At 48.3% G+C, this 20771-nt stretch overlaps 1 protein-coding gene and 1 long non-coding RNA gene across 3 annotated transcripts in view; one reads left to right on the forward strand and one right to left on the reverse strand.

Moving 5' to 3' along the window:
- Positions 1-18391, reverse strand: part of HEG1 (heart development protein with EGF like domains 1) — an 89279-nt gene extending 70888 nt beyond the window's left edge. For both annotated transcript variants that reach the window (XM_021934137.2, XM_009200144.3), the window contains exon 1: positions 17921-18391. In XM_021934137.2, the coding sequence (XP_021789829.2) occupies positions 17921-18230 (310 nt within the window). In that variant the 5' untranslated portion in view covers positions 18231-18391. The remainder of the gene's footprint in view (positions 1-17920) is intronic.
- On the forward strand, positions 17098-19251 carry LOC103881883. The gene is made up of 3 exons (XR_643468.4): positions 17098-17248; positions 17495-17589; positions 18880-19251. It is a non-coding gene; the product is annotated as an uncharacterized LOC103881883 (long non-coding RNA).
- The last annotated feature ends 1520 nt before the right edge of the window (positions 19252-20771 follow it).

Here is a 20771-nt window from a genome sequence, read left to right on the forward strand (position 1 = left end):
CAATTCTTAATAAGAGAGGCAGTGGGGGAATGCACAGACTGTAGTTCAAGTGAGACCATGGAGGTTAGACTTCTGGCTCCACCTCTTTCATACCCTATGATCTTGAGTGAGATTGTTAATTTCTCCATGCCCCAGCTTGCCTTTTGTAAAATGAGGATATTAACAGTATCTCCCTCACTGGGTGGTTGTGAAAACCAGTGGAATGTAGACATGTAAGAGCATAGGAAGAGTACCTGGTACATAGTGAATGCTACATACGTCATAGCTATTAAATGGATTTAGGGTTGTCAACTTTTAAGAAATAGATTTGGGTAGATGACCTTGGCAGGCACTGCTAATCAATCAAAGCTCAGTGTCCTAATCCTTCTTCAGGTAGTGGACCAGAGCCCATACCAGAGCGGCCCCAGGCTCCCAAGCCCTCTTGGAAGCTAGGAATCCACTCCAACAAAAGGACTGAGGCTAGACAAATGGCTGCAGGAACAGTCTGGGCCTCGCTGAATTCCACTCCACGACACCTCTCCTAGGAGGTATAGGGAGAGCTTAGGGCGCACAGGGTGAGACCTGGGACCACCTCCAGCACAGCAAGCTCTTGAAGTCACTGGCTCATGCAATTTGCTACTAACCAAGTGTGTAGGTAGGAGTTCCAGTGACATTTCTGAAACATAATGTAAGCGTGTGAGTGGCTTTTGATGGCATAGCTGAAAGACTGATGAGTTTCCTCACTGATCCTTGGGAAACAATATGAAACAATATGAAAGACATCCCACTGTCCCCTATTGAACTCCGGGTGCCCCTCTATATCTCTTATTGCCTACGAACTTTTCCTTAGGAAAGGGATTAATAAACCACACAGCTGGGGCAGGCAACACCCCTAGCCCACCCCTACTGCCACTGGAGGTCTTGTTTGACTGTGAACATCCAAGTGCTTTACACCATTCCCAGCGGCATCTCAGCAGGGACAACGGGTCAAATGCTAAAATATGTACTGAAGTCCAATGACTGATCCTTTCTGAAGCCCTGAGTTAGTTAGGGCCGCTGTGGATGAATTCTGTTGAGGGCATGGCTCCCTATTCAGCACCTGTATAAACCCTGAATAGAGAGTAATTTGGAATAAACCTGCCACATGGGGGGCGAGGTGTCAAAGAACCTGCTCTTATTCTTGGTGGAGAAGAGAAATGACCATGGAGAAATGGAAAGGAGACAAGATTCCTCAAGCTTCAGAGCCTGCGCCCAATGAAGTCAGGAGTAAGAAGAGGCTGTGCCCCCTCAGACATTCATGGGGTGGGAGGGGGCACCCTGGAGGCTCAGTAGACTGGTGCTGTGCACCTCACCCGGGCCAGCTTCGCAGATGGTCGGAGATGATCATTCAAACCCCATTCACACCAACCCTCTTCATGTTGGAGACGAGACATCCCATTTCTCAGGTATCTTTTGAGCTGAAAATACCATCCTTCCCTCTGTACTTAGCCCCCTGTGCTGGGCTGTACTTTCCCTTGTACCATGAATGGAGATTAAATTAACAAGAGAGTTTTATTGCTTGCTTTGCCTGTTTTTTTTTTTTTTCCTCCTAATTGACAACTTCCACTTCTGTAGCGTCTTAATGTTCCAAAACATCTGTTTGTGAACCAGCATCATCAGGGATGCTAGCACAGCCCAAGAATAGGATTTCCTAATTAGCAGCTGCTACAGAGTCAACTCCTTGCCACCCTCCACTCCCTGCCCGTGATTTGGGGCTTTTCAACTTGCATTGTTTCGGAGCAGTGGAGTGAGTAGGAGCATACAGGGAGTGTGCTGTGTTATCCAAAGAGGCAATTTCCTCCTGGAGGGTCCACCCCACCCCCACACCTCGGCGTCAACCCCCGCAGCGGGCCAAATGACAAGCACTGCCAGCTACAAGCTTGTGTTTCTGAGGCACACAGTTGAAGAACAAGCCCTTTATTTTCTTTTCCCTCCATTTGGATTCAGATTTCACTAACATCTATTTAGGGCTTACCACGTGCTAAACATTTTCACATGCATTATCTCATTAATACCCTGTCAAGCGGGTATTATTATCCTCATACGGCACATGGGGAAACTGAGGGTCAGAAAGATTAAGTGATTGTTCCAGGTCACGCACTCAATAGCAGTACAGACACAGTCTGAACCCAGGGCTCATTCCATCACACTGTATGCAGCTTATTCCGTGAGGCTTTAAGGCACTGGCCAGAAGAGCAGAGCCAAAAAAAAAAAAAGCCCCCCACAAAAAGCCAAACTGCAGCTTGAAACACAACTGTGCTGACCTTGTTTCTCCCTAAGAGGAATGAAATGCTGCCTATCACATGGGCTTTGGAATCAGACAGACTTGATTTGACAACAGCTGCACGTTATTAGCTAGAAGACTGAGCAAGAGGACTTCAAAATCAGCTTCTAACTCAGAGAGGATTTTTATGCATAACGAAAGAATAAGAGAGAAAGAGTGGAGCCATAATGGAGAACGAGCTTGGGGAACAAGAAAAGTCTGTTTTTGAAACGTGACATTCGGGGTGATGTTACAACTTCCAAGTGAAAACGTCTGGCAGACAGTTAAAGATTCAGAACTGCTGATTAGGAGAAGGCCAGGATATGACATACGAAGGGAAAAATCAAGGATCAAGGACTGATTTGGGGAGAAGAGCCAGTGACAGAGACACAGATGACAAAGGAAGGATAGGATGAAATTAAAGGTAAGAGCCAGTGAAGAGGAAGGCAGTGAGACCAGCCCTACAGAAAGTCCCTAGGCCTTTCTAGGGTGTTGCCTGGTAGAAGAAAGATGAAAGTCATACTGCTTAAAAGGGAGAGGTTCCAGAACAGTAAGACACCGATCCCCAGCTGCGGAATTCCCCGTTCCTGCCTCCCTGGTAGAGCATTCCTGGGATCCTCAATTTGGGGTCTGGTGGACCACATTCAAATGAAAATAAACCTACACTGTTGTAGATACCAGCAACGGATCCTTACACCTATGAGAGTAGGTTTCTTTGTCATTTTAAAACATTTTCCTAAAATTTAATTGTTCATACAGGGAGGGGAGAAAACAGACTCTTTTTCTTTTTTAAAGGACTTTCAGCACCCTCCTTTAAAAACCCCCTTTGAGTATGATGGACGGCCACAGACTGAAGAGGGGCACAGCACTGTTCACAGGTCCTTGCCAGGAGAGTGAATCTGTGCTTCTCTTCCCACAGATCAAATTAAGAAAAAAATTCCCACGCATTTTACAATCGACAAAGTACTTTTCACGGGATAATTTCACGGCCTAAATTATCCCTTTAGATTCTGACCCTCTGAGTGGCAGGCAGGAGGGTAATTCTTGCCCTGTCTTACAGAAGTGGAGACTGAGGCTCCGTACAGAAGTCACCTGCCCGGGTTAACCCAGAAAATAGGTGGCAGAGCGGAGACTAGAGACCAGCTCCTTCATTCCAGTGTCTTTCCTCACTGACCACTTTCAAACGAAAACCAGTGAGGACTGAGCAGAGAGAAGCTCTTGCTAAACTGATTTCCGGCGTGTGGCAAGCTCTACTAGCTAGCATCCACACTGCTTTACTTCCTTCATTCTGGCCAAAGTTACCTGGATTGTCTCTGGTGCCCCCATCCCTCTGCAAAGGTGACCACTACCCTTAGGGACCAAAGCAACCAGCTAGCCTGACCATCACAGGACTGAGGTCCGAGAGGAAGAGTAACAGTTTCAAATCTGCAATCCAACTAATGAGTAGCATTTATCAACTCAAAAAATACTTTCACACCCATTAGGAAGGCTATTATCAAAAACGAAGAATGGAAAAGAAGTGCTGGCAAGGATATGGAGAACTCAGAACACTCCTGCATTGCTGGCGGGAATGTAAGATGGTGCAGCCACTGTAGAAAACAGTATGGCAGTTCCTCAAAACCTTAAGAGTTATGAGTTGATCCAGCAATCCCACTTCTGGGTCTATATCCAAAAGAATTGAAAGCAGGAACTCAAACAGACACTTATGCACCCATTTTCATAGCATTATTCACAACAGCTAAAGATGAAAGCAACCCAGCTATCTATCAGTAGATGAAAGGATAAACAAAATGTGGTATATATGTACAATGGGATATAATTCAGCCTTCAAAATGAGGGAAATTCTAACACATGCTACATGGGTAAACCCTAAAAACATGATGGTAAGTGAAATAAGCCAGCCACAAAAGGACAAATATTATATGATTCCATTTTCATGAGGTATCAAGAATAGGCAAAATCACAGAGACAGAAAGCAGAATAAAGGTTTTCAGGGGCTGGGAGCAGGGAGGAACAGGAAGTTATTATTTAATGAGTTTCTATTTGGGATGATGAAAAATTTCAGTAAACAGATGGTGATGATGATTGCAACAACATTGTGATTATACTCAATGCCACTGAACTGTATAGTTAAAAATGGTTAAAATGGTAAGGTTTATGTTGTGCATATTTTACTACAATAAGAAATGTATGTATTTACTAGGCCAAGCACAGTGGCTCATGCCTATAATCCCAGCACTTTGGGAGGCCAAGGCGGGTGGATCACCTGAGGTCAGGAGTTCGAGACCAGCCTGGCCAACATGGCAAAACCCTATCTCTACTAAAAATACAAAAATTAGCCAGGCATGGTGGCACGTGCCTGTAATCTCAGCTACTAAGGAGGCTGAGGTACAAGAATCGCTTGAACCTGGGAGGCAGAGGTTTCAGTAAGCCAAGAGCATACCACTACACCCCAGCCTGGGTGACAGAGCAAGACCCTGTCTCCAAAAAAAAAGAAAAAAAGTATGTATTTACTGAACACCAACCATAAGCAAGGCACTGTGAGGGTTACAAGGATGAATCAGGTATAGAATCTGCCTCCAGGAGTTCCAGGAGAGCTGGACCATGTTAATAGGTCTCTATGATGCTTCTGAGGTATGAGAAGGGCCCCCCCAGGGGTAGAGACTGAGACTGTGCCTGGGAGTTTGGAAGGGGCAAGGCTGGGACTACAAACCCATCCTCCCTTCCACGGCTGTCAGTCCCAGTCCCCTTCAGATAGCAGGAGCCCTTCCCCTGCAGGCCCTCTTGGCCTGATACCTTCCCCCAAGGGTCCTCCCGATGAGGGGGATTTCAGGCCAGTGGCCAGCAGCGGGATATTCTGGGACATGCAAGAACCTTGGGGGCCTGTGGGAAGGTGGCTGCAGCCTCCCCAGAAAAGCAGCCACCCACTCAGCGAGGCCACTCTGGGCTGTGTTTTGAAACGCTGCTGCGGATGTAATGATTTTGGGTGGAGGACGTTTAGAAGCCAAATGAGTTTCTGTGAACAAAAGACTCAGCCCTCGATCTGGACTGTCCAGGGCTCTCGGGGAGTTTCGTTTCCTTCCTTGTTCTTGCCCTGAAAGAGGCAGCCCTAAGAAAAATCAAGCATGTTGGAAAGTGCTGGACTTGAGATTTGACGATCAGATTTTTAAAATGCTTCCCCTGCAAGCACTCTAGTGACGAAGAAAGTAAAACCTACCTCCCCTCCCTGTGAGGGGTCGGCTCTTGTTCAGCTGAGCATTCTCTCCGGGTGACAGACGTCTGCTGGACTGAACCCAGACCCAGGGGAGGCCTGGCCTGGAGCTCCCAAGTCAGGGTCAGCCTTCTAGAAATAGAACCGGCTCTGAGGTGGCCTTGGGCATGAAGGAGGGATGCAGCCTATCCCAGCAGGAGTGAAAGATGAAGGACCTTGAGGTGACCTCAAGCTCTTTGCTTTAAAAAGAATTCTATAGGTTTTTTTTTCCCCCCAAGGCCTTGAGAAAAAGTCCTAGGATCAAAGGTCACAAGATTCCCATTTGGTTAAATAAGTGAACAAAAAGGCTTTCTGCAGGCAGGAAAGGGGGTCTACCTTGTTTCTAGGGGCACCTTCCTTGCTGCCTCCATTTTCTTTGCCCCTCTCATCCTTTGACAAATAAATATCCAACAGAGTGGCTGAAGAGGAGGCTCTTTGGTAAAGGGGGAGTTTCCAGAAAGAAGCTGAAGCCGGTAGCTCCCAGTCCCCGCTGGACACAAAGGCCAAGGGCGCCAGCGGGGTGGTGGAGGCCTCCGGGTCTCCTGTGTTGTCACCGCCACATTCGATCACACCCAGAGAGGAAGCTGGGTGGCAGGGCTCCACCAAAGGAGACCTGCCAGGTTAGCGAAACAATAAAAAGGCAAGGAAAAACATCCTGGTTCCGAGGAGGAAGAGGGGGGAGAGGCGGGCGCAGGAGGGGCGGGAGGAAACGGGCCTGCTCCCGGGGGTGTGCGCACTGGGCAGCCCGGCCTGGGCCCGGGCCCCGGAGGCCACACGGCTGGAGGCTGACTTTCAGAAGCTCTGCGGTTAATTTACTCGACAGACCTCGGTGAAGTGGCCCAGGACTCTGAGGAAATCATCGAAATAATTTGTCTGGAGAGTTGGCGACTGCTAGAAAATGGAGCCGTGGAGTGATGTTTCAGCACGAAGGGCTCTGAGGCCTGCGCTGGCTGACGGGAGGGAGCCTCAGGGCCTCCGAGGGGAGAGGCTAAAATCTAGTTAAGGGAGAAATGTAAAGTCTGCGAATGCGTTTTGTAAATCAAGATTGGGAAACCTGACATTCTGTTCAAATATAACCAGTATTTTAAAAAATCAGTTGTATACCATAGCCAGTTAAGAAAGAGATAAAACAGAGAAAGAGGAAGAAAGGAAGGGGGCTGAAAAGAGAAATAAGACAAAAAGAAATGAAGCTAAGGAATTTTTTCAAAAGACATACCAGAGCAGGACAATAATAATGATTATTATCATTATATTGCAGCCAAAACGTAGGTAGCATCCACTCCACGCCAGCCACTGTGCTAAGCATTTCACATGCACTGTCTCAGTCCTCCTCACGACAGCCTTATGAGGTCCTCCCGTGATTATCCCTGCTTTTCTGATAAGGAAACTGAGGTGTAGTGAGATTAAGTAATTTGTCTACAGTTACACAGCAAATAGTAAAACTGGATCCAAACCCAGGTCCGTCTGACTGCAATGAAAACCCAGTTTAAAAAAATGCAGAAATAGAGAAAGAATGAAATAAGAAAGAGCAAAACTAAGACTGAGCGCTCCAGAGAAAGGGTAACATGGACTGAAAGCAAAAGCCAGAAAGGACAGAGCCAGGCTTCCTCCTTGTGGGCTTCGGGGATGTCCCACTAACAACACTGGGATCCAAACTGCAATTTCCTGACACAAACAGGGATATGACATCTTGATGTCCTATGTAACTCACTGTCCAAATGGAATTCAGCACTCTGACACGATTTAGAAGAAAGGGAAGGAGCAAGGATGGGAGGAAGGGAGAGCGAGGAATCCATGCTGATTACATGCAAGTAAGAAAAGGCGGCAAAGGACGAAGATGATGGGTTTGAGTGCATTATTGGGAGATTATTGGGACCATTAGCAAGCAAAGGGAGGTCAGGTTTTGGAGGAGGAAGGGATGACGTATTTGCATGTATAACTGTTACCTGTTGGTTTAAAGTGAAGCTCACTAGACCTGTGTGAATGCTGGCAGATGGCTGAAGACGCAGAACTGGATTATAGTTGGAAGCGCTCACAAAAGTGAAGCCACACTGTGTTTTCTCTCCAATCCTTTGTCCCACAGTTCTCTCTACCTAGACTGTCCTACTTCCTTCTCCTTGGCCTCCTGGCAAAATCAGCTCAGAGATCACTCCTTCCAAGAAATCTTCCCCAGAGATAACTCTCTCCCTCTGGACTGTTTTATCTTGTTACACAATTCTAGCTTATTCTCTCGCACTCCTAGGTCTCTTATGAGAGACTGTGGCTCACAGCAGGCACTCCATAAATGTTCACTGAACCGAGGGGGAGGCAGAAGGTCAAGGGTAGAGTTGTGAAGGACATCCCATCTGGTGGGAGGCAGAAGAGATGGGAAAGCGTTAGCCATGGCAATCACAGACAGATGACAGGACAGAGACGAACAACTGAAAAGGCTATTGAGATTTCCGAGAAATGTTCTCCCTTTCTCCAACTCCTCTCCAACTTTCCACTCATCCTTCCATGTCTGCCTCTTCCTGATGCCTGCCTCTCTTAGAGACATAACGCCTGATGTGTTCCCAGGAAGCGTTCATGACTAACATGTACACAGCACATGAATGTTTACAAAGCGTGTCCATGTGGATCAGTTCCATTCATCCTTCCAACAACACTGTGAAGTCAACAAAACAGTTATCGTCTCCATTTTACAGATATGGAAGCAGGTACAAAAGTTAAATGACTTGCCCAAGGTCATAGCCAGTTCACTATATCACAACTAAAACATTGTTCTGTCCAGTTACAAGTGCTTTCACAGCCATAATTGTATTTGCCCCTCCTCAAAAATCTTGTTAGGAGCAGGAAAGTCTTTACTATCCCCAATTTTAATATGAGGAAATTAAGGCCTAGAGACATTAGGCAGCTATCCAATGCCACAGAGGCGGAAAGCGGAAGGGGTTAGGCACAGGTCCTCCAACCCCCGCCAGAGCTCCACGGCATCTCTCCCCAACTCTGCCAGCAGCCACAGTCAGTAGCACTCCATTACCATAAAGCATGACTGTACTAGAAATAATTCCTAACAAACCACAAGAATTCCCCTACCCAAGTGGATATGGTCCTCTTCAAAGAGGTCCCAATAAGACAATACTTACTCCATCAATACTGTTATTGCTCAAACCATTTTCTAAAATTTGCTACTTTTCTTTTTTTCATATATATGTATGTGCATATATATATACACACATATATACACACATACACACACACACACACACACACATATATATATATATAAATTATAGAGATGAGGTCTCACTATGTTGCCCAGGCTGGTCTTGAACGCCTGGCCTCAAGCAATTCTCCTGCCTCAGCTCCCAAAGTGCTGGGTTTACAGGTGTGAGCCACTGTGCCCAACCCAACTGGCTAATTTTCAATAGAGCCTGCAGAATATTATTCTCTTGAGTTTCCTGAATAATGATACATTTCCAACTCTTGATAATGATGTTGGATTATTTTGGAAACACAAAACTTCAAAGACGATCTGATCAAAGATGCAGGAGATGGAGATCCGCGACCCCATTTTCAATCCAGGAGGTTTGCTGCAAGAAACAACAGAGAGTTGCCTGTGTGGCTCACACACACTCTGAAGGTGGCTCTCAACTCCTTCAAACACTTGTGAAGCACGTATTGATAACCCCCAAAGGTTCTGATCTGAAGAATATTCATTGACCACAGAGGTCCAAGTGGGACTGATTTTCAAAGGCTTCTTATTTTGAGGTCACACCTGGCATACTGCTTTTATTTAATCCTAGTTGCCTTCTATGTGGTCATCTGGTCTCCTCAGATGACCATAGGTGAGGGCTGTTGCACTTGGTTTTTCTGACTTCAAATCATGAAAGTTGGCTCTTTCCTCTTCATGTTTAAGGCTAAGAAGCAAGAGAGAGTTCTAGGGATACCAAAGGGTGAGGTTGGCAGGGGTCCAACAAGGGGAAGACCAGGTAACAGAGGTCTTTGGAACATGGACTTGAACCCTAGGCAGGGAGCTTGCCCACTGTCCAATAAAATACCTGGAGGGCAAGGTGCGGTTGGGGGCGGGGAGAGTGTTGCTGTCAACACAATGACCAGTGTAAATGGGCACTGGTTTCAGTAGCATTTCTAGAGCTCTCCTGCCCAGGCATCAAGCCGTCTGCTTTATAGGTGTTATACTGCACTTATCCATGCTGAGCAGGGCTCTTTCTATTAATAGCCCATTTGACAGATGACAAACTGACCACACAGAGAGGCTAAATAACCTACCACAGTCCTACAGCTGGCAAGTGGCACTGCTGGGGTTTGAATTGAAACTGTCTGATCCTTCCAAGCCGGGACCTCTGTGGCCTGTGATTGCAACACCAGCAGGGCTCTCATCCACACCCTGGCAAAAGATGACCCCTGAAAAAGTCTCACCACATGGCCGTAATAAAGGTCCTGGTGGCCAGGGAGGTGGCAGGAGTGAAACCCGTCCCTAAGTTGAAGTGTCTCCATCTCCTAACACCCAGAAAAGGAAAATGGAGTGGTTTTCAATTCTAGCCCAACATATGATAATCACTAGTCACAGCCCTGCACAAGGAACATCCCTCCAGATGACAAGCAGGCATCTCTCTCCTGACTCTTGCTACTCCTTCCCCCAATTTGATTCTTCAGTTCCAAGGTGGAACTGCAGGGCCACCTGAAGAGCTTGACCTTGGCCTCTGCCCTCTTCTTGTCACTTTTCTTCCTCTCCCATCTTCATTTCCCAGCCTATCAGAGACATTAAGGAGAAACTTGCCAACTTAAATCCATCTTTGCCTTCAGCACCTTCTCTGCACGGATAGATGGGGGCTCCTGTTATTCAGGGTCTTCAGTGAGGTCAGATCCTCCCTCAAGTCCCCCAAGATATTCCAGGAGTTGGGAACACGGTCTTGCCTCCCTGCCATGCCATCTGACCTGTAAACTTTCCTCAAAAACGTTTACATGACAGGAAAGCTAGAATGAAGTTCAAGTACTTCAGAGCTAAAATATTAAGCAAAAGGAAACTGTCCATTTTTAATAGCCTCTGTAGACTTTGCAGATGGTCCTTCCAGCTCCTTAAGAATCCTTGCAACTAGAGCCCCATACCACGTGGTGGTACAGACCCTGCTGCACGATCCTCCATGGCACCTAGAGGAAAATTGACCTCCTTACCATGGTTCTCACAGCCCTGGGTGATCCAGGCACCCTGGCCTTCCTTCTTGCCAATCCTGAGACAAGGCAAGCTGAGTCCTATCTTAGATCATCTGCCCTGGCTGCTCCCCCTGCCTGGAAGGCTCTTGCTGCTATAGGCAGGGGGACGCCATGTGCCAAGTCTCCAAGACAGGAATGAGTTTGGCATGTATTAACAATTGTCTGGTGTAAGTGGGGAACAGAGCAAGAGAGGGTGAGAGAGGTGGCTGGTCAGATCCTGCAGGCCTCATATTCCAATTTAGGGGGTCTGGATTTTATTCTAAGTACAATGCAAAGCTCTTGGAGGGTGTTAAGCCTCCAAGTAAGGTTGACCTGAGTTACATTTTAAGAAGATCACTCTGGCTTCTCTGAGTACAGATTAGAGAGAGAGCATAAGTGGATGCAGAGAACAGAAAAGAGCAGTGGGGAGGAAGAGAGCAGATTCACCATGTATTCTGGAAACAGAATCACTTGGAGTTGCCAAAGAAAGAATCACGGTAGTGGGTGAGGAAAGGAGAGGAATAGAGGGTGACTTCTAGGCTTCTAGCTTAAGGAACTAGGTGCATGGTGTTGCTAACTCCCGACATGGGAAGAGGCAGGAGTTGACGCAGGGTTAGGGGGTGAGAATCAAGGATTCTGATTCTCTCTGATTTTCCTATTCTTTTTCACCATCAAATTTTGTCACAGGCAGGCCTTCCATGCCTATCATACAGTAGGCAGGCTTCTTCCCGCACTTTTAGAAGTCCCACTAAACAGCTCAGAATGGAGGCCAGTGGCCTTTCCCCAGACCTCATTCTCCCCAGTCTCCCTCTGCCTTTTAACTCAGATAGTTTCCAGATGAGAAGACAAGTCAAAACAGAAAGCAGAAATATGATAACTTACACGGACCTTCACAGACCTCCACATTTGATGCGTAAACCGTGCTACATTCAGATTATCTGCCAATCCACAGCCAGCCTGCAAGTCACCCCCACCTCTCATTGCGCCCTCATGCGGGGCTGGCATCCCTTCCTCCCTACCATCCACACTGGATGTTCTCCACCCGACTGGAGCTGATTTCCTCTTCCTCTGTGGCTTTAACTACTCCCCTCAGGGCTGAATCTGGTCCTGGCCTCCCTCTAGTTCAGTTCCACATTCTCAGCCATCCACAGAATACTTCCAAGGGGACATGCAATCTTTACACTGAAAGGCTGAAACTGAAGGAGCCTCTTTAACAGCAAAGAGCTCCTCTCCATTCTGTCCCATCATCCCCGTGGCCAGGCAGTCTAGTACTCCAGCCTTACTCTTTTAAGTGGCACTTGCATCTCTCCCTTTCAATTTCCACTACCTCCACTCTAACCCAGGCTCTGTCCTCAGTCTTTCCTCCCAACATATCAATATGAGGCCCAGCAGCATTCCAGTGCCTCTTAAACAACTACGGGGCTGTAGTGAGGGCAGATATGCATGTGGTTCATCTATAAGACCCCAGCTTCAAGCAGAAATGAACAAGCAAACTATGCTCTCCCTGTTCAAAAGCCATCCGGGGCTCCTTGGTGTGGATGGGATGAAGACAAACACCTTAACAGGCCTCTAAAGCCCTCCACAATCAGGTCTAATCCTCCTTTCCAGTCTTGTCTTCAATGATTAGTTGATTTGGGAGCCTAACTGGCCTCTTCAATTCCTTTTCTCCAGCCTTACTGGCTGTTGATCACCTCCATTTTGAAAAGTCTTGAGCTTTTCAACATTTGGGATTTTGCAGATGCCATTCATCCTCCATCTCTTTTATTTATTTATTTATTTATTTATTTATTTTGAGATGAAGTCTCACTTTGTTGCCTAAGATAGAGTGCAGTGGGGCATTCTCAGCTAACTGCAACCTCCGGCTCCCAGGTTCAAGCAATTCTCATGCCTCAGCCTCCTGAGTAGCTGGGATTACAGGCACATGCCATCATGCCCAGCTAATTTTTGTATTTTGAGTAGCGACAGGATTTTACCATGTTGGTCAGGCTGGTCTCAAACTCCTGACCTCAAGTGATCCACCCACTTTGGCCTCCCAAAGTGCTGGGATTACACGCATGAGCCATCGTGCCCAGCCCATCCTTCACCTCTCTGTCTATCCACATCCCAGTCAACTTTCAAAGTTAAATCAACTCCCCCCTTTCCCACTGAAGTCTCCCTGGACTATCCAGCCCCCAGTGGTTTCCACGTCTGCATGCCCATCTCCGCCCTCACCATTCCTTTGGTCAGTATGATCTCCCGTGGCATTTCTTCAGTTGTGAATCACTCATACATCGTTAGTTTGCTTTTTACAACCTTGATGTGTGTGCTCCAACAAGACTGAATGTTCCCTGGGGGCATCACAGACATGCAATACAACCTCATCACCTGGCGTGACTCTTCCACATAGCAAGCCTTCCGCAAATATTTCCTGATTTACAAATCAGTCCAATTCGACACAGAGACATCTGCCATACTCCAACAAAAGAAGAGTGAAAAACCAGGATAGAAACGTCTTTGTTTCTGTCTATGCCTGATGAATGGTGAGTGGGTAGAAGACAGCATACATAGATGTTCAAATGAAAGCAATTTGACAGCATCTGCATGGAGTACCATTTAACCTCGCCTCCTACTGGGCAGGTATTCATAACAACTGCCTCCCAATGTCAGCCGCTGCTCCACGTTCCCAGGAGAGGGCCCATTCAGAAAGTCACCAATTCATTTCAGCTTGGCTTATAATTAATGCAGCAACCTCTAGCATCAATAACCTATGGATTGGCATATGAGTAGGGTATAATTTACAATCTCTATATAAAATGTCATTTTAAAGACTTGTGGTCTTGTCTCAGGCAATTTCAAACAAAATTTTTAAAACATTTTTACTCAATAGGTGTAAAAACTCATTGCTACTGCCATCTCCTCATATTTTCCCCACCCCAACGCTGGCCCCTAATCTCTACAAAAAAGCAAGGCAAGGAATGGAGGGAGGGAGGAAGAAGAATGATGAGCGGGAGAGGATCTTAGAGATCTAGGACAACTGGCACCTCATTTTACAGATGAGAAAACTGAGACCTCCTGATATTGTGGGACTAGCAAATGGATTTGGTCAAAATCTTTTTGAATCCTGCTGCCTCCATTTACTGTGTGATCTAACCTCTCCAGGCTACTGTTTCCAGAACTGTAAAAGGGAAATAACATCCCTCACAGGCTTGTTTTTGGGTTAAATGGACAAGGAGTGTGAAGGCACTGACCATACATAGGTGCTCAAAGGCCAAGGAGTCAAAAGTCAGACCCCAACTAGTTTCCTTCCTTGTTGCCTCCCCAGGATTCTTAGAAGAGAACATTTACTGCAGCTGAAACCTCCCATTCATACAAAAAGGACGCTGGAGACAGAGGAAAGCCACTGAAGAAGGCAGTAAGTGGCTAACGAAACCGCAACTGCCATCTGTTCTTTGCTTTCTGAGTGTCTCTGGACAAGGGCAAGTTAAACCTCAGGAACACTGTTTTCGGCCAGCTGGGCAGGGCTGCTGGAAGGTAGGAGAGATCACCGGGAGGGCAGAGGCTCCTTCCCCAGCCTCCAGGACAAGGATGCAGAAACTGCCCACCTAGGCAGCAAATACCTTTCAGTCTCCCTCAGTCCACACCATTCAGGTCTCTGGCAAAAAATAACAGTTCAGCATGTGCACACAGGCTGAGGAAAGCAATAAAAGGGTTCTTGCAAAGTAAAAAGGATGTGGCTTTTAAACACTCATGCACCACGGAGAGTCCCTTGCCCCCTCCCGCCTTCCCCCTTCTATTTGGGACACCCTCCATCAAAGCAAACAGGCTTCTCAGGAATCCCCACTACCACCCGCCGCAAGCCTCCGCCAGGAGTGAGGTAGCGGCTTTCTGGAGGAAAGCCACTCTCCCTGCCCTGAGGGGCTGCCTCTTGCCCGCTGCACCTTGTAATGGTTCTCCCAGCAGCCAAGCTAAACGACGAAGTTGGCCCACAAAGTTAGAGCAATTCAGGCGACAGCTATTTAATAGTTCAGAAGGGGCTCCACTCAAAGCACTTCCTTTCCTCTAGGGAGCTGCATTTTTCTAAGATTATTATTTCTTGGGCTGGCTGCTCAGCTACTCAGCGTCATTTCCCCTTTGGGTGGGAAAGTTCTTTCCTTCTGCATTGATTTTTATTATGATTTAAGCCTTCTCTCCCTCTCATCTGCAGATCTCACAATTAAAGCATAGCATATGGATCACAAAATCAAGGCACATAAACTTTGCATTCAGCTTAGAACTGTGACTCGGAAGTCCTGAGTGGCAGAAAAACACACGCATAAAAAGAAAACCTCTAGGTCTCAGCATCTTGTCACCACTGGCTGAAACATCAGCAATAAACATCAACTGAACAGCCAGCAGGGTGACGGGTGGGCGCAAAAGCTTAACAATGGCTATATAAACAGGGAGCTGCTCTCCAGGGACTTACAGTCTAATACAGGCAAACAACCCACATAATAGAATGCAAATGCGGTTACTCAGCAATGAGAAGTTGAACTCTGCCAGGAAGAGAAGAGCTGGGAATGGCCCACAGGGAAGAAAAGGACATCTGTGGCCCTTGCTGCTGACACTAGTGTATTTGGAAGTCCCAGGGGCCAGGCCCTGACTACCAGCATCCCCATGGCACGAAGGGGCTGCAGGCAGCTTCCCCAGCAACCAAATGGAGCACGTTACTTGTGAGACTCAGGGCTTGTTAGCAGCAGTAGCATGGCACCTCCCCAAACACAAAAATGCTGAGGGAGAGCAGGGATGACCATCTGTCAGGGGTGCTGCAGGGGCAGACATCTGCTGCAACACAGTGTGGACTGGAGGACCTGTGGAGGACCTCTCAGCATCAAGACCTTGCTGCCTTGTGAAATAAGTGATAGCATCTAGTGAAACATGAGGGCTAATCCAAAAGGCCCCCAATCCTGGTTATTAGAAAAGTCAGACTCACTGAAATCACTGAACACTGGTTTTCTTATGTGTTGTTTCTTTTTTATCCCTAAATGACACTGCTTGAGCCACTACCAGAAAAACAAGCACAGGTCATGCCTAGATCATTGGCCATATGAGTAGCTTCTAGCAGCTTCAACAGGTGTTCATTTCATCTCTTCTAATCGCACCTTTCTAACATCTCTTCAGAGATTGGGCCTTCGAGCCACTGATGAGGAGGCACTCCTTGGGTGGTGTCTGTGGGACAGCAGGAGACCAGGAGAGCCTACTTAGGTAAGAGAAGGTGGGCACTATTCCAACTACTCTCTCGCTGCTTTCTGGGACTCTCACACGTATTCCTTCCAGTACCTCATATACCTGAAGACTCCATCACTCACCTCTGCAAAGGAATCAAACTGGGAAAGCCACAAAGCCAAGACTAGCAGTGCTACCTGCCACACCTGTGAGGGATGTTTGGGTCACATAAGGCCCCAATTCTTACCAGCTGAGTCCTGTAAGCTAGCTGCCTCCACTGTCCCTATCTCTGTAATACCTACCTCTCTACGGTCTCTGGAGATCCTACCCCTAAGAGACGGAAAGAGACTCATGTGCCAGCCCCATCCAGCCAGGGCCCCTGCAAGTCAGTGTCCCTCCCACCTATCCCCTAACAACAAGATGGGGGCCATTCAGCTAACAAAGCCTGACTACTACCCAGAGAAATCTGCCTTCAGCTCTTGGGTGTCTCCTCTGAAATGTTCTCAATTCTCTGCACTCTATCTTCTGTTTAGAAAAACTCACAAAATACTACAGTGTTCCTCAGTTACTTTTCTAGTTGGAGAAAGTCGGGAAATGTGCTCTTTTATGTTCTTGATTCCTTCCCATGGAACTTAGCAAAACAGTGCATGCTGTAAGTAATCTCAAGTCAGGGTCACTCTGGGATGTGTCTCCTACAAGTCTTCAGAAGCTTATCGCTCCTCTCCCTTTTCTTACTGTTCCTGGGTTTCTCAATCTTATACCAGTGATTTAAAAATTCACAAAATAAGGCATTTTGCGATAATGGGAATACTGTTGAATATGAAATTGAGTTTTTACAGGAGAACTTGATTTTTTAAAATCCAAACTTTTTCTTATTTAACTCTAAGAAGCACCTCTAGGTTGGAGGAAGCAAGCTAATTCACGTGCCAGAAAGTCTGCATGATATGAGAAACTTAAATGAATTGTCAATTACGCAGACAAAAAACTCAACTTTCAGGGAACCTCCAAATCAAGGTCCAGTGTTGCAAGCAACCCAGCTTCTTTGAATAGCCGGGACAGAGCATATGCCCTGTGTCACGCACAGGAAGGCAAAGGCTAACATCACCACGTTGCTGACTTTGTTCAAAGCACTTTCCATTTATTTTTACTTTCATTTTGTCACATCATCACTAGGAGGCTAGAAGGAACAGGCATCATCACTTCCATTTCACAGATGGAGAAAGTGAGCTCAAAGAAACAACATTCCCAAGGTCATAATGGTATTATGGTTAGAATTCCACTCAGTCTGTGACATATTTTTCCAGATCATAAGAAAGAACTGGACACAAAGGTAGCAGGGAGAAGAGGTCAGTTCCTTCTCTCTGCGTGGAACGGGCAGTGGCTATCACGGAGCAACAGTTCATTGGGAAAGGAAAGGGGAGGGAGGAGGCTCAGGGAAGGTCCTATATCAGCCTGTGCCTTGTAGGGGTTCAACCATGCAACCCCAACCGCGTTCCTTTGCTTTTAAGTCGAACCAGTAGAGCGTTTTGTTTCAAACTACGTACATCCTTTGTCCTTTACAATATCCCGTGCTAGAACCCCTTAAAAATCAGTTATTTAGATGAGAAAGTCGAGCCCTGTACCTGGAGAGGCCAGTTCTGTATAGCGGAAAAAATGAAACTGGGGACAGGCTGACCAGATATCAGAGGTGAGAGATGCTTTGGAGCCTTTTTCCCTTTTGCTTTCCTTTCCTTTCCATTTTCTTAAAGTGGGGTGGAAGAGCTACAGGGTACCCCATAGGAAATAAGTTTTCTTCCAAAGGGTTGGGGGAGAACGGGATGGTCACATCCCTCAGTCCAGCCAACGGCGAAAGCGTCCCTCCCTACCCGCCGACCCTCAGGGTCCCGCACACGCCGGGCGAGGAGCCCCCACCCTGGGTCGCGCGGCGCGGAGGGGCCTACGGCTGGGGATACGGCCCGGGGCGCGCCCACGCCCCCAGCCCAGGCTGGCCCGGCGCCGGGTTCCCGGCTCTCACTCACCCGCGCTCCCGCCTCTGGGGGCCCGGCTGGAGGGTCCCCGCTGTGTCGCGGCGCCCGGCTCCGGGGCCCTGTGGCTGGGGCCGGGGGTCGCGGGCCCGCGGCGCTCCCGGGGCGGCGTGGGCGGCGGCGGCGGCTCGCGCTCCGGGCGGCGCTCCAGCTGCAGCTCCAGCCCCGCGCCCGCGAGGGGCGCGCGGCGGACCGGGGAAGGCGGCGGGTCCAGCGTCCCGGGGGCCGCCGGCGGCAGCAGTAGCAGCGGCATCAACAGCAGCAGGAGCAGCGGCGGCCACCGCGAGGCGCGCGGTGAGGCCATGGTGACGGCGCCCGCCCGCGCTCACATGCCCGGCGCGCGGGGCGGGCGCGGGGCGGCCGCGAGGCGAGGGCAGCGGGCAGCGGGCGGCGGGGGCCGCGCGGGGCCGGGGAAGTGAGCAGAGTGAGGTTGCGAGCGCGCTCCCCCGCCTCAAAAGTTGTCCGGAGCCGCGGGAGGGCGGCCGGGGGCCGGGCGGGCTGGGCGGAGGCGGCCCGCGGCGCCGCTACATGCTAATTAGCCCGGGCGGGTCGCTGGCGGGCGGGCGGCTCCTCCTCGGTTGACATCACCGGCCCCGCGCGGCGGGCCCGGGGGCGGGGAGAGGGCAGGAAGGGGGCTGGGGCCCGGCGCCTGGAGAGCGGCCCGGCCCGGGACAGCGGGATGAGGTCAGCGGAGCCACGGTGCTGCAACTTTTGTCACACACATGCTCCGCATAGAGTCTTCTGAATCGGGCACCACTTTCCCAACTCCTTAAACGCACAAGAAGTAGGTGAAAAGCAGGTCCTAGGTAATGTGATTAGCACCAGACTAGATTATCCCAAGTGCTTTGATAGGAGAGAGAAAGGGAATGGTCCCCTGGTCCCCAGCCCGCGCTGTCACCGCCCTTAATTGATTTGAAGTGTCCCCACTCCCACCCCCACTTCCCCTTCTTCAGGCCCCAGGGCTGGTGATGAACTCGTGTTTGCCAAACCTAACACCTCACCCTCCGGCCAACGCGAGAATCCGAGTATCCCCCACGCCCTCTCAAGCTTGGATGCTGTTCCCATCCGACCACTGCCTTTGGCTCACACCAGAGTTCTGCAGAGATGTCACCGCGAGGACACCCAAACAGGCTGCAGGGAAAAGAAAACTGTGAATTCAGGCAGGCTAGGGCAAACTCATCATCAGGAAAAGAGCTGCAGATCGCAAATTAAACCAAATGATGCCCAGAGATCACAGAATTTTAAATGGAAACCTATGGGGAAAGATTCAAAGATTTCATGTAAACAAATTTTCTTGGTAAATAAAGTTCCATTTGTTTCCACAACCACTCCCTCCCCAGTAAATGAATAATAAAATGTCTAAAGTTTAGGACTGTAAGCCTCCCCATTAAGTGAAGAAAGAGGGCCTCAGATGGGAAAATAACTTGCTCAAGATTCTGAAGGTAGACCCGAAGACGAAATGATTGATCTGTGAATGACCGTGTGATATTGTTAATTCTGGTCTCCTAATTCACAGTTTGCAATAATTTGCAAACAGAAACAAATAGTATTGCAACAGAAACAAATGTTGCAGCTCCTTGGGGATCTTGCCAGTTCTGTTGGGGGCCCCTGTCTGACAACCAAATGCTCATGAAAATATGAGTATGCACCTCACTTTCAGGCCTGGCTCTCCATCCCGTTTCTCTGCTCTTCTCTGTTTCTCTGTCTCCAGATCTCCATGACCCACCTCCAGGAGAATGAGATCGTGGTGTTCAGGGCAGCTGCAGATGGGCCTAGGCCCACTTTCTGGTGACTCAGTACAAGTGAGTCATTTGGCAAAAAAAAAAACATAAAGGAGGCTGTGTATAAACAAACTCACCTTAAACGAGGGAATGAGGAGTAAAGATTTGGTTTTATTTTGTTTTGTTTTTAAACAAACTAGCTTTCCAGGGCTCTCACACAGAACTTCCAGGTCTCTCCAAGAAAGTACCAAACAATAACCCCCCTGAAACTGACTTGGTTTGCTCTCATGGCCTGAGCTCAACTTCTCTGGATGCTGCTCTCACATTAACAGGCAGGACTGCACAGCTGCCCAGACCCAGTCAGACAAGCCCCAACAGACTAGGACTGTGCTCAGAGGTTCTGGTCACTGCCACTCCCTCCCCTCCAAGGAGACCATGTCACATAGTATTGGTTGCACTCCCAGGCAAGCAGGAAGGTTTAAGGGTAGAATGGCCCTTATAGGCTTCTCGTGTGGATTCAGGGATCCTATGAGAGAATCTGCCTTCTCTACTAAGACCCAAGGAGTAAACATGTACCTGCCACCTCCCCACAATCCTCCCTCACTCCCCCAATCCCTTCCCACTTTAAGTACCACAGGTTTCTCTCTCTCTAATCTTCTCTCTGCCTTCTAAGAGAAATGCCCAAGTTCAGGGTAACTGCCAACTAGAAAGGGCTTAACCAGCAGATTAGGGGAGGGACACACAGGGAGAACGTGGAAAGATTGATCACGGTGTAGATGGATTCCAGCTCTTTTTCTTCTCCTCCTAGGGCAGAACAAGAGAAAACAGCAAGACAGCAAGAGAGAGCTGGAGGCAGTATAGAACCTTGGAAAGAACAGTTGACTTGGTGCTAGAGCCCTTGCTTCTTTTCCGGCCTTTACCACTGTTTAATTGTGTGATCTGGGCCACAGTTTCCAATCTCTAAAACAAAGATGGTCCTAGATGATTGCTAAGGAGAGTTCTAGCTCTGATGTTTTAGAGTTCAGTAAAGAACTTCCGGCACAGTAGCAAGGACATATGAAATAGGTATCTCCCATCCAAGTACTGACCAGACTCAAGCCTGCTTAGTTTCTAAGATCAGAAAA

Source organism: Papio anubis, chromosome 2 (assembly GCF_008728515.1).
Source record: "Papio anubis isolate 15944 chromosome 2, Panubis1.0, whole genome shotgun sequence".
Classification (NCBI taxonomy): domain Eukaryota; kingdom Metazoa; phylum Chordata; class Mammalia; order Primates; family Cercopithecidae; genus Papio; species Papio anubis.